The sequence below is a fragment of the Nelumbo nucifera genome, chromosome 8 (assembly GCF_055504915.1).
Source record: "Nelumbo nucifera cultivar China Antique chromosome 8, China Antique-T2T, whole genome shotgun sequence".
In the NCBI taxonomy this organism is placed as follows: Eukaryota; Viridiplantae; Streptophyta; class Magnoliopsida; order Proteales; family Nelumbonaceae; genus Nelumbo; species Nelumbo nucifera.
In genome coordinates this window covers 22,564-35,149 of record NC_142656.1, presented here as the reverse complement: position 1 = coordinate 35,149, position 12,586 = coordinate 22,564, and the positions used below count along the sequence as shown (strand labels likewise).

At 40.8% G+C, this 12,586-nt stretch overlaps 1 protein-coding gene across 1 annotated transcript in view; it reads left to right on the top strand.

The window, feature by feature from the left end:
• LOC104590428 (uncharacterized) overlaps positions 1–12,586 on the top strand; it is a 101,386-nt gene that overhangs the window by 86,762 nt on the left and 2,038 nt on the right. Inside the window, 3 exon segments of the mRNA XM_088892887.1 lie at positions 41–88; positions 6,149–6,199; positions 6,327–6,395. Coding sequence (XP_088749013.1) covers positions 41–88; positions 6,149–6,199; positions 6,327–6,395 — 168 coding nt within the window.

The following is a 12,586-nucleotide window of genomic DNA, read 5'->3' as shown; positions in this document are numbered from 1 at the left end:
AGTCAATCAAATTACAAGCTTTTCTCTTCATGGTTTTTAGATGCAAAGGAGAGAAAACAATGTGCAGTCATTTGAAAAGCTTCGTAAGGTAAAAACCACTATCACCTTTTTCCTGTGTATTCATAGAATTAATCTCGGCTAATATGCCTGAATACCATAACTATGGTAATAAGGGGGATCCATTTGAAAGCTTAGAGCTTAGTTTAACATTTCGTGAATTTAAGGTATTGGGGCATATCGGCCGATACTTACTGTAGTGGGGGCTTCCAAATACGCCCCTACAGGGGAAGTTTTGGGTCAGACCCTGGTTCAGGGGGTAGAGGGGTCGGTAGATTGAAAAAAAAAACTAAAAAAAAGGGGGAAGCGAGCCACAGTACAGGCCGATATTGATATTTTGAACCTTGGTTACAATTATGGTCTGACATGCATACATAAGCTAATCTTTCAGTTTGTCTTACAGTTAATATCTTCTTTGTCTTTATTTCATTATCCTATGAAGTAATTGCCTTCCCTCTTTCTTTATGATTTATGTGTTGTATTTACCTTTCCCCAGTTTGATTCTTGAAGTTTTGTTGCTGACATAGATAAGGTAAGCTTGCCATAGTTATATCTACCAGCTCACTCTGGATCTGCTACCCACAAATTGTTCCCACATCCCTACCCACAGAGTGCCACCACCGTGTATTGGGGACATCTCCCCATGAATGACAAGGGAGATATTCCCAATGCACAGCTATAATGTCTCATGGTTAGAGATGTGGGAACAGCTCGTGGGTAGCAGATCTGAGACCCTACCAGATGATGCTTGCATTCCTTTCTGTTCCTAGAATTACAACATAGTAACTTGGATCACTTCATCTTTCTAGTAGCATCTGCAAGTTAAATAAAAATTAATTTAAAGAAAGAAAAGTATGCAAGATGTATATTCCAACATCTCAGCCCTACAAGATCAACTAAACTAAAGGGCACAAGAATAAGGCAAAATACATGACATCAACAAAATGATAAACTTTTTTTCATGGTAAAGAACAATTTTCTCAAAGAAAATTAAAAAGAGCATAGACAGCTTTGGATCAACCAAAAAGATTATAGAGTTACCTTCTCATGCTCTAAACTGACATCACGACCCTATATACCCTCTGCAGATAGGTGCCATAAAAAGACATCTCCATCACCCCAATCATATACACCTTTTTGCTCCTATCACACCGTAGCCCACCTACCACCTCTGAGCTGATAGATTCCTCACCCTATCTTGACTCCCTCTACCTGTTACACTTGTGTTTAGCCCTATATAATCAGCTGTCACTTGATTGAGTGTCCACATCATCCACATTCCTATCTAAAAGAATAGGCTTATTGGTGTCTGCTAAATTACTGACTTTAAAACCCTAGTGAGAATCAAGATCATCAATGGCACTCCCACTAAGATCCATAGCACAACCACAATTCCTGAAGGCCAGTCAATGGCAAGGACTTGGAGTCTTGGATGCATGCATCCAGGCAAGATGTTAAGAAAATGTCTAGAGATGCACCTTAAATGAGGTATACATAGCATATCCTCTTACCTTTTAAGCTATTTTTTTTGTAATAAATATATTATAAATAAATGTGAGGAAACAATACTGAGGATGAAAACCCTCCAAAATTGTCTATTATAATATTATAATAAAATGTTAGAATTAGAAATGGAGGTACCATGGTTCCCATTCCTTCAATGCATCACATTCATTTGAATATGAGATGGCGCACTAATGTTAATGTTTTGCAATTTATGTGGATTGTTAATTCTGATATTCTGATTTTCAACTTTGCAAGTGGGATATTGATATCTGGTTATACTTATGTAATTATGGATGATGATACTTCATGCTGTGATACATATGTAATTATCCTCTCTCTGTCATGAGTACTTGAGTATTTGTTGGGCTTGATACGTCTAGGTACCCCCCCCACCCCCACCCCCACCCCCCAACAACAACTAATAATAGTGTGTGGTCTAAATAATCACAGAGAGAGGAATGCGTTATGGGAGGAGCTTCATGGAATTCAAGGTTTATGGGAAGGCCCTTGGTGTTTGGGGGGGGGGATTTTAATGCGATAAGATTCACAATTGAGTCAAATAATCCTAGGTAGGCCATTACAACTAGTATGAGGAAGTTCAATGACTTCACTAATTCCTATGAGTTACGAGAGCTTCCTTTACTACAGGCTACCTACACTTGATCCAACTTCCAAGAAAACCCAACTTGCTCGAAGCTTAATAGATTCCTATTTAATGAGGGTTAGGAGAGCCACTGGAGAGGTTTGGTGGCTAAGGCCCTACCTAGGATAACCTCTAATCATTGCCCTATAGAAGTAGGACAAGAACCTCTTGGTAGTGGACCTAGACCATTCAGGTTTGAGAACATGTGGCTGACACATCCAGACTTCTTGCCTAAGGTCAAGGAATGGTGGAGTGAAGAGATGAGAGAAGTGAAATGGAATGGAGTTAGATTCCACAAAAAAATAAAAAGGTTGAGAGGCAAAATAAAAGAACGGACTAAGGATCAATTTGGAAGAGTGGAGGAGGTAAAAGCTAGATTATTGGTTCAAATTGAGGATTTAGATGCAAAAAAATCCCAAGGGATGATGGATGAGCAAGACAGAGAAAAGAGGTGGAAACTGAAAAAGGAGTTAGAGGAGACTTTGTTGAGGGAGGAGATCTCTTGGAGACAAAAGTCCAGACATAAGTGGATCAAGGAAGGGGATGGGAATACCAAATTCTTTCATGCTTTGGCTAATGGGAGAAGGAAAAATTTGATACTAAAGTTTGAGGTTGATGGTGTGAAGATAACCTCTCAAGAAGAGATTGCCATTAGGATTGTGGATCATTTCAAATCAATCTTTCAAAGACCCTTAGAGAATCGGTTGACAGTTGGGGAGGAGAATTGGCCAACTTTGAACCAAACAGATAGGGGATGGCTAGAAAGAATGATTGAGGAAGAGGAAATTAAACAAGCTGTTTTTTCTATGGATAGGGCTAAGGCACCGGGTCCAGACGGATTTACAATGGCATTTTATCAGGATTGTTGGGACATAATCAAAGAAGACTTAATTGGAGTATTTAGAGAATTTGAGGATAAACATTTTGTGAGTCCTAGAATCAATGCCACCTTTATAGCCTTAATTCTCAAAAAGACTGATGCCAGACACCCCAAAGATTTTTGGCCAATCGGCCTGGTGACAAGCATCTATAAGATTCTGGCAAAAGTGCTCTCTAGGAGGATCAAAGCAGTCCTCCCTTCTTTCGTTAGCCAAGCACAAGGAGCCTTTATACAGGATAGACAAATTACAAATCAGATCCTTACTGCAAACGAGAGTGTGGAAGAGATGAAGAGATCGAGCAGAAAAGGCTTTGTTTGCAAACTGGATTTGGAAAAGGCCTATGACTTAGTGGATTGGAGTTTCCTGCTGGAGATGTCAAGAAGATGTGCATTTGGGGATAAATGGTGTAATTGGATAAGAGGATGCTTAAATTCTTGTCGTTATTCAATGTTGGTGAATGGGGTGGTTAAGGACTTCTTTCCAGCCAATAGAGGCTTAAGACAAGGGGATCCACTCTCCCCTTTCCTCTTTACACTTGTTGATGATGTCTTTAGTAGGATGATTTCCAAAGCAGATGAGGAGGGCCAAATAAAGGGATGGAGAATAGGGAGTAGAGGCATTCCAGTAACTCATCTTCTGTGAAGGGAATGAGTTGAGCAAGGTGGAGAACCTTAAGAATTTAATAAGAACTTTTGAGAGTGTCTCCAACTTGAGGGTAAACTTTGATAAAAGTTGTGTGGCTGGAGTAAACATGGAGAATAGGGAGTTCGAATCCATTGCAGAATGCTTAGGTTGCAATACTTCTTCTTGGCCTTTGACATACTTAGGGCTACCCTTAGGAGCCAACCCTAAAGAAAGTAGTTTCTGGGCCCCTATTGGGGAGAAATTTGATAAGTGCTTGGCGGCTTGGAAAAAGAATTACATCTCAATAGGGGGTAGGCTGACTTTGATTAAGGCTACTCTTGCCAACCTTCCAACCTACTTCCTTTCAGTATTCAGGATTCCTCCAAGGGAGGCTAAGAAAATGGAGAAGAGAATGAGGGACTTTCTATGGGAACCAGGAGAGGTGAAAAAGGATCACTTGGTCAGATGGGAGATAGTTAACAAACCAAATGAAGAAGGGGGTTTAGGGATAGGGAACATAATGTTGAAGAATGTAGCCCTTTTACGGAAGTTGTTATGGAGATGGCCCCAAGAGAGAGAGAGAGAGAGAGAGAGAGATTATGGTATGAGGTGGTGGCAAGCATTCATGGTTGCTTAGGAAATGGTTGGGATTCTGGGATATCTCGCCGAGCTACCCTTACTACACCCTGGAAGGCTATACACAGTATTCTCCCTCGCTTCCTCAAATTCATCAGGTATGATGCTTGTTCTGGTAATGCTATTTTGTTCTGGGAGGATATTTTGGTGGGTACTCAACTCCTCAAAGATTGTTTCCCCTTGCTCTATTCCCTTTCCCTTCACAAAAATGAGACAATTGCAACTTTTCTCCCGAGCCCGTTAAATCCCTTATATTTAAACTAGGACTTTGGTTTTCGTAGAGGGTCAAGAGATGGTGAGTCAAGTTGTGTTATTGAGCTAATTCATTTACTAGAATCCGTTTATTTGGACCCCACTTTTTCTAATCATAGGGTTTGGACTCCTCTTCCAAAAGGTACATTTACTTGCTCTTCCTTTCTAAGATCCCTCAGTTCTAACCCCATTTCCCAAGGATTCCCTTTCAAAGAAGTCTGGGCGCGACCTATTCCCCCAAAAATTGTTGTATTCTACTGGGAAGTTTTCTATGGGAAAACCAATACTTCGGAAAACTTACAGAAAAAGAGACCCTCTCTTTGTCTTTCCCCAAATTGGTGTTCCTTGTGTACGGCTGAGAATGAAGACTGTTTCCATTTGCTGATCTTCTATTCCTTTGCTACAGCTATATGGAGTTGGAGCCTTTGTTTATTTGGAGGTAGGCGGTCTATGCCTTCTGATTTAAGCTCGTTATTCAACCCATCTGTTTTTGTTTGGCACACTAGAAGAGGATTAGAATTTTCTTAGATTAAGTAAGGTCATGTGGAAATGTGTCAGGGCAGACACTTTGTGGACTCTTTGGGAGGAAAGGAATGCAAGAATTTTCTTAGAGAAGGAAAGAGGATTAGATTAAGTGAAGGACTGCATCCTAATAAGAGCAATCCATTGGCTGAAAACTGTGGATATTTTTTATGACTTCTCCTTTGATGACTTGTGGAGGAATTGGCTAGTAATAGCTAACACTTCAATAAAGAAGAATAGAATTCTGTCAGAATGGGTTCCGCCTTTGGAAGGCGTCATCAAGCTGAACTTTGATGGAAGCAGCCAAGGCAACCCCGGGCCTTCAGGTATAGGGGGTATCCTGAGAAATAAGGACAGCAACATAATTTTCTTATTCTCAGGACCAGTGAGAGTGGGGGACTCCACAAGGGCAGAAATTCTTGTTGCAGTACAAGGAATTCAGATCACTAACCAGCTTGGAGTGGAGCATCTCCTAGTTGAAGGGGACTCTCAGGTGGTAACAAGGTGGCTTCTAAACCCGGGCACCACCATTTGGGGCTACAAAGATCTCATCAAAAAAGTAAAGTGGTTAACCAGCAATATGAGAGTTGAGGTAAAATGGGTTAGTAGGTCTGCTAATTCTATGGCTGATGCTTTAGCCAAACAGGGGGTTTCTAGGGAAGATATTTTTTGTGCATCTTTGTAAGTTGTTATTAATCTGGAAATTTGTACTTAACTAGCCCGGAGAGGTTGCAACTCGTGCCTCTCCTTGGGGACTTTGTACTATTGTCTATTGCTGATTAATAAAATTATTTCAATTATCAAAAAAAAAAAAAAAACTGCTAGCTTAATCTATGTATACACCACAATTTTCCATTCTCTTGTAGAGCTGGTATATGTTTTCTCTTGAAAACAGGTGAATGGAACTATTACTATATTATGTTACATATGTTCTAATATTATTTTAAAGAAAAATTAGATTAATCTTTTAACTGTTCATGCTGTCCTTGTGTTGAAATATTTTATTTGTTGAGTTCATCATCTTTAGGTCAGGCGCAACTTGGACCAGGCGAAGACAGTGTTGGAGGCTTTGGTTAAGGTACAACATCTTTCTGGTGACAAATTTAAAATCTCCTTAATTTCTTTTGTTCTTTTTTAGCTTGTAAAGGTATTGAACCAACCGCAAGGATACAAATTCTATTTGCTAACAAAATAATTGGTTGCAGAGGGAAGAGAAAAAAAGAGAGGTCATGGAATGTGAAGTTAACCTTCAGCGTAATCAAATGAAATATAAAGTAAGTACATGATTTCAAGTCTCGTCTGTTTTGATTGCAACAATATTTTATAGTGCTTTTTTATTTTATTTTAATTTGCTTCAATGAGTGGAGTATATCCCAATTATATGGATGAAATTATCATTTGTATGCGACATGTGCAGAGCATTTAATTCCTATAAATCATCTGGAGTTGGAAATATGAAATCAAGCCAGTCAGTAAAAAAATTGCAAGTGCTCTGGTGGATAACCTCATGATTAAGGAGGTACGATGCCAATGGTTTAGCAAAGTATTCCTTTGCATTATCATATCTAAGCACTTTGATCCTAGCATCAAACTGGGTTAGGATCATTTGGTGGAAGTTTTGGGTCAGGGCAGGCACCTCATCTCGTGAACACATAAGATAAACCCAAGAAAACTGGGTGTGGTCATCAATAAATAACAAAAAATACTTGTACCCACCCATAGAAGGAATGTGATATGGCCCCCAAACATCAGTATGCACAATATCAAAAGAACTATTACTCCTTTTATTACTCAATGAATAAGAGTTTCTACAATGTTTAGCAAACTCACAACTTTCACACTTCAACTGAGATGACTCAACAGACTCAAACAAAGTAGGAAACAGACTCTTCAAGGACCGAAAAGATAAATGACCCAATCGGTTATGCTTTGGCATAACCGGACTCACAACCTGAGAAATAAGTAACTTCTTATCCACTGACTCTTTCCGACGAGAACTTTCCCCGAGCAGATAGATCCCATTCGTCTCATGGCCAGTCCCAATCACCTTCTTCGTCTCCAGGTCCTGAAAAACACATCGGTTAGGAAAGAAAGTTACTGAGCAGTTCAAATGTTTGTTAATACTACTAACGGAAAGGAGGTTAGTATCCAGTTTAGGGACATGCAAGACAGAGGACAAGGATATAGTATCCGACAGTTTGATGTCACCCTTGCCAAAAATAGGGACAAGAGAGCCATCAGCTATAGATACTTTATCCCTACCAGAAGATAAGTAATAAGTAGTAAACAAGGAGGGCAAGCTAGTCATATGGTCGGATGCACCTGAATCTCTTACCCAACAAGGTTCAGTAGTACCTAGAGCAGAGGCATGGTAGGCTGAGGCTCGAGTACCTGAGTGTGCAAAGGCCGATGTGGCCGGGGCTGACGATGACTGCGGTAACTGAGCTGAACTGCCAAGTTCCTTCTCCATTTGTATTAGAGCAGCCCGAACTGCAGCTAAGGTCTCTAATGGTGTGCCTCTTGTGCTAGATGAGGATGCTGAATCAGTAGTCATAGCCACATGAGCATTACCCTTTTTATTTCTCAACTTTGCCGGGACCAAATGTGGATGCAGCTTCCAACATGTTTCTTTTGTGTATTTAGGTTTCTTGCAATGCTCACACACCACATCCCTTTTATCTTCCTTCTTTCTGTCCCTCTCTGAATCACCCTCTGTTTTGGGTTTGATAGCTACCAAGGCAAGTGTAAGCGGCTGAGGTTGCATCATGATTTTCCTCCTAGTCTCTTCACTGTGCACTAAGGAGTATGCCTGAGAGAGGGTCACACTATCTCTGGTCAAAATCTGCTGCCTCACAATATCATATTCTGAATTCAGTCCTGCCAGGAACTCAAACACTCTGTTTGTCTCGATGTGCTTTCTATGTATCTAAGCATCTTCGGGACTCTCCCACTCAAGAGTCTCTAAGTGATCAATCTCATGCCACAGGAACTTCAAGGTAGAGAAGTAGACCGACACCGGTTTTTCTCCTTGTTTAAGGGAATTCACCTCACATTTCAATTCATATGCTCTGGCAACATTAAGGGGTTGGGAGTAAGTCTCTTTCATCACATTCCATATCTCCTTGGCTGTCTTTGCCCATAAGTAATTTCGGCTGATATGGGGCTGCATAGAATTACAGAGCCATGTCATAACCAAGTAGTTTTCTTGGACCCACTTGGTATACATAGGGTCTCCCTTGGAAGGTTCTGCCACATCTCCCAAGATATACCCTACTTTGCCCCTTCCCCCAATAGCCATCATGGCTGATTGGGCCCATTCCAAATAGTTTGATCCATCAAACTTTACGGTTGTAATCTGAAAACCTGTCTCAGAACCACCACCATAACTGCTGTTCCCAAAATTGCCTTCTGCCGAATTCTTAAACTCCATTTCGGTCAAGAACCAGAAGTCTCAAAATTAGGGTTACTGTTAGACAGTTTTGTATGCCCTTAGCTTCAATCAGAATGATGTACTTTATGAGTTTATTGTAAATGAATAAAGATACATATTTGATTCATGTTCCCTTGGTACGTTTCTGTGTAATACCCTTAAACTGGACACTTAATGAGACTCGTGTTAGTTTAGAATGTTCACAGCCAGTGGGTTAGTCTGGGGAGACCTATCCTGACAAGGCTGACACTGTAGTGCCACCAAGTCGGTTGGGGTGGCCTGTCTCAGCTGCCAGGGTGAGACCCTAGGCACATACAGTGTAGGATTAATTGAATCTTTGAACTGGACCAGATTTCCAATATTGCCCTGGACCTTGGAGATTGATGGGCAAAACTGGAAAGTTACACCCGACCCCTAGACTCGATTATGATACTGCACTAGGTGTCGGATTGGGCTATCTTTGATGTACCAATCAGTGAGATCCTTAGCGGGGGTCAAAACCTGGGTATGTTGGGACAGTCCGAGAATTCATCTGAGTGGGTGATCATAGTGACAGGATCAGCCCGGACAAATGTAATGATCGGGGATGCACTCTCACTGATGGAAACCAAGACTGCTGGCAGCCGATTTCAACCGTTGAGATTTGTTTTGCAAAATATATTTTATATAAGATATAAAAGTATATATATGGTTTCTAAAATATTTGCAAAAGGTTTTAATTCCCGGGATCCACATAAGTGGAGAGTGCAACACTGTTCCTTGCAGCCGAGGGAGAGGTCCTCTCTTGTCGGGCAGTGTATGATCATTATGGGCTGAGAGGTTAAGTGTAAGACCATTTAGGATAATACCTAATGGGCTAATCTTGCATCTGCCCACAGTCCCTGGGTGTTACAAGGTGGCTTGGCCCAGGGACCTCTTAGGGTAAGTGTTGGGCCCGTAGAGCCCATTTGATGGGTTTCAGGGGGTGCACTGTCTTTAACAGTGTATTCGGCCAGGCCTTGTAACAAAGGCTGGGCCGAACCCATGTGGCTGATGTGTAGATCAATGCTTGGGTCCCACGCCATACAAGGAAGCCCAACTGGGCAGCAGTTAAGAGGGTTAAGTGAGCACATAAGCTTAATGGGCCTAAAGCCCATTTCGAACTGGGCTGTTTATTTTGTTAATAAAGGGGCGAAATCTGAAGTGGATCAGCTAATAGGATTGAGCTTAGACCCTATCCACTTAGAGAGTCCAAGATCTAAATAAGATTTAGATCTGGAAACCTCCTAATCGGATTAGGAGATGGCTGATCTGATCTCCAGATAAGATAAGGATTATCCCTTATCACTTAAAGGGACTTTAACCCAAATATGATTTGGATTAGCAACTCCTAATCTGATTAGGAGCTGATACCTTTAAGATTATAAAAGAAGAAGTGGGCGGCAGCCTAAAGACACACAGAGATCATCAGGTTTTCTTTAGTGCTGAAATCAAGAAGAGAGAATTCTGCTCCCTGCAAATACTCTCTTGCCGCCTCCCTGTTCTTGCCGCCCTGTTTGCCAGTTCGATCTCCACTTGTGGGAGAAGTCAAGATTGGATCTTGACATCAGTCCTTTGAGAAAGGATTGAAAGGAAGCTGTGCTCACGTACCATCTTGCTGATTCTTGCGAAGGACAGAGTTCTTGGAGAAGAATACTGCTGATTCTGCTCCACCTGCACTGCGCCATCTTCAGTGGGAGCAGTCTTTGGATCCTTCCTTGGGCGTGAACACCTTCGTTGGGAGATATTACTTCTCCGTATCAGGTATAATCCTTCCCACTCCTTTTTGGTTCAGATCTGGTTCAGTTTATGGTTCAGAATTGATCCTTGAAAATATGATTTTCTAAATGGGGAATACGATTCCCAGTTGAAGGGAGAGAAAAATTTTTGAAATTCGCCCCTTATTCCGCAATCTTTTGGGCGTCCATAGGATGGATCTCTCATCCCTTCAGTTACTACAGTCAAAACCAGCACTAGGACTACCAGCCACAATCACAAAATCAGTATAGAACCAATCTGTACTCACAGTAGATGTGCATGAAACATGTATAAAACTGATCTGAAATCAATAGCCACACACAACAGCAACAGTCCGAACTGTTTTCACCCCTTTAGAAGTGTTCGAAACCCCAAAAGAAAACTGAAAAACAGTTTGAAGAACAATCTGATATGCTGAAGCCAATTTGAGGTTTTAATCAGTCCTAAAAGCCGTACACTCCAGACAGTACCATACGGATAAGGTTTGTATTAGGGTTAATATGAAACCCTAAAACTGATCAATGTTGAGGAGAACTATTAGGGTTTGCCGCAGGGATAAGACAAAACCCTAGAGAATAGAGAGATAAAACCCTAGAGTGGTTCGGCCACCCTTGCTGGATAGGTCCAACCTATCTTCTCTGATATTACTTCTCTCAGAAAATAAAAGACTTACAATAGGATGCAGTTCGCTGCCTACCAAGGTTACCCGAACCCTAGCCTTCTCTGATTCTTCCTGATCACCAACTCGCTGCAACTGTGGCACTTCTTCAAACAGCTGCTAATCCTCTGGAGATCTCCAAGAACCAGTCAACGAACTCTGCTTTCTCAGCTTCCAGCCTTAGATGGTTCTCATGTGGTCGGCTGGACTAGACTCACATGAGAAACCCTAGCTCTGATACCAAGTAGAAGTTCAGGACTGTTATCAGTCTTGAACCCTAATGGATTTCAGGATCGAAAATAAGAAGAAAGGTAAGAGGAAAGAAGAGGAAGAGGGAGGAGAAGCAGTAGAACACAAGAGTTGAAAGGAGGAGCAGAAGCTTAATGTTCTGCCGCTGCCACTTTAATTAATATTTATAGGTTATGCTCATTACATGGAAAGTACAGATCTGCCCTTAGTCTTTACATAACAAATAGAGCAAAAAATAAGACTGAAATAAATGACAACTGAAACAACTAAATGACCAATAGCTAACCCTAGGCAGACTAGAACATCTTCTACCCTACGAACACAATGGGACCGTAGCTGTGGGGCCCACATCAGTGTTCTCTACATTTACCAAAGTAAAACAAGCAACTCTGATAAAATTGGAGACCAAAAGAAGTGTTCAGTTCTAGCAATCACTGTCTTCCGTGGTGCTGTTGTGATAAACTGATAACAAGGGACCAGGTTCATAGAATTTTTTCCTCTTCTTGAGAAAACCCATAGGCCCTTGTTGTTCATGCTTGGATGAGGATTTTCAGGTTAGATGAGACCACCAGTATCTTCCAAAAGTTTTATATAGTTGGCGGTATACCTTGTAATAGTGGTAAAACAATAAGAAAATTCACTAACTGTAGCTAATGGAAGGCGCTTTCCAGCAATTGTTTGAAGAATGTCAATCAAAAGTGAAGAACAATCCCTTTATAGAAATCAGCTATGGAGAATAGTAAAGAAAACTCAAAACTTTATTGCAACAACCAGAAAATATATCAACAGATAAAGATAATATATACTTTCTAAATCCTACAAAATCTTTATAAACTTCCTAAACTGCCCTTGATCATTCTGTACTTGTATTTTGTTCCGAAATCTATTAATTGAACTCCCTAAATTCTTTAAAAGAAAGAAGACACAGCTAGACAGTTTTCTACCTCTAACCAAAACTTTACTATCACTCACACATGCCTTAGCCAAACAGTAAGGTGCACTGGTCAAACATTTGATTTGACCATTGACTGTAATCTGCAGTCTTCAGAAAGTCGTATTGTGCCTTTTGGTGAGATGCACTGGTCAATCTTAAAGACTGTCCAGACAACAAAGTTACTTCCATTTAATTTTATGGAAGTCATCCGAAATGATATGAAATCAATAAACAGCATGATATTAAAATAATCGTCACCCATTCTAGCTTAGGTTCCGTTCTCTTTCACCAAATTCTAGCTTAAAATAATCATCACCCATTTGTTCACCACTTTTTCTTGCTTCACTTCACAAATCACAGATTATACTTCACAGAAAAGGTCTTTTAGACCGTCAACCAGATCTGCTCACCTATAATT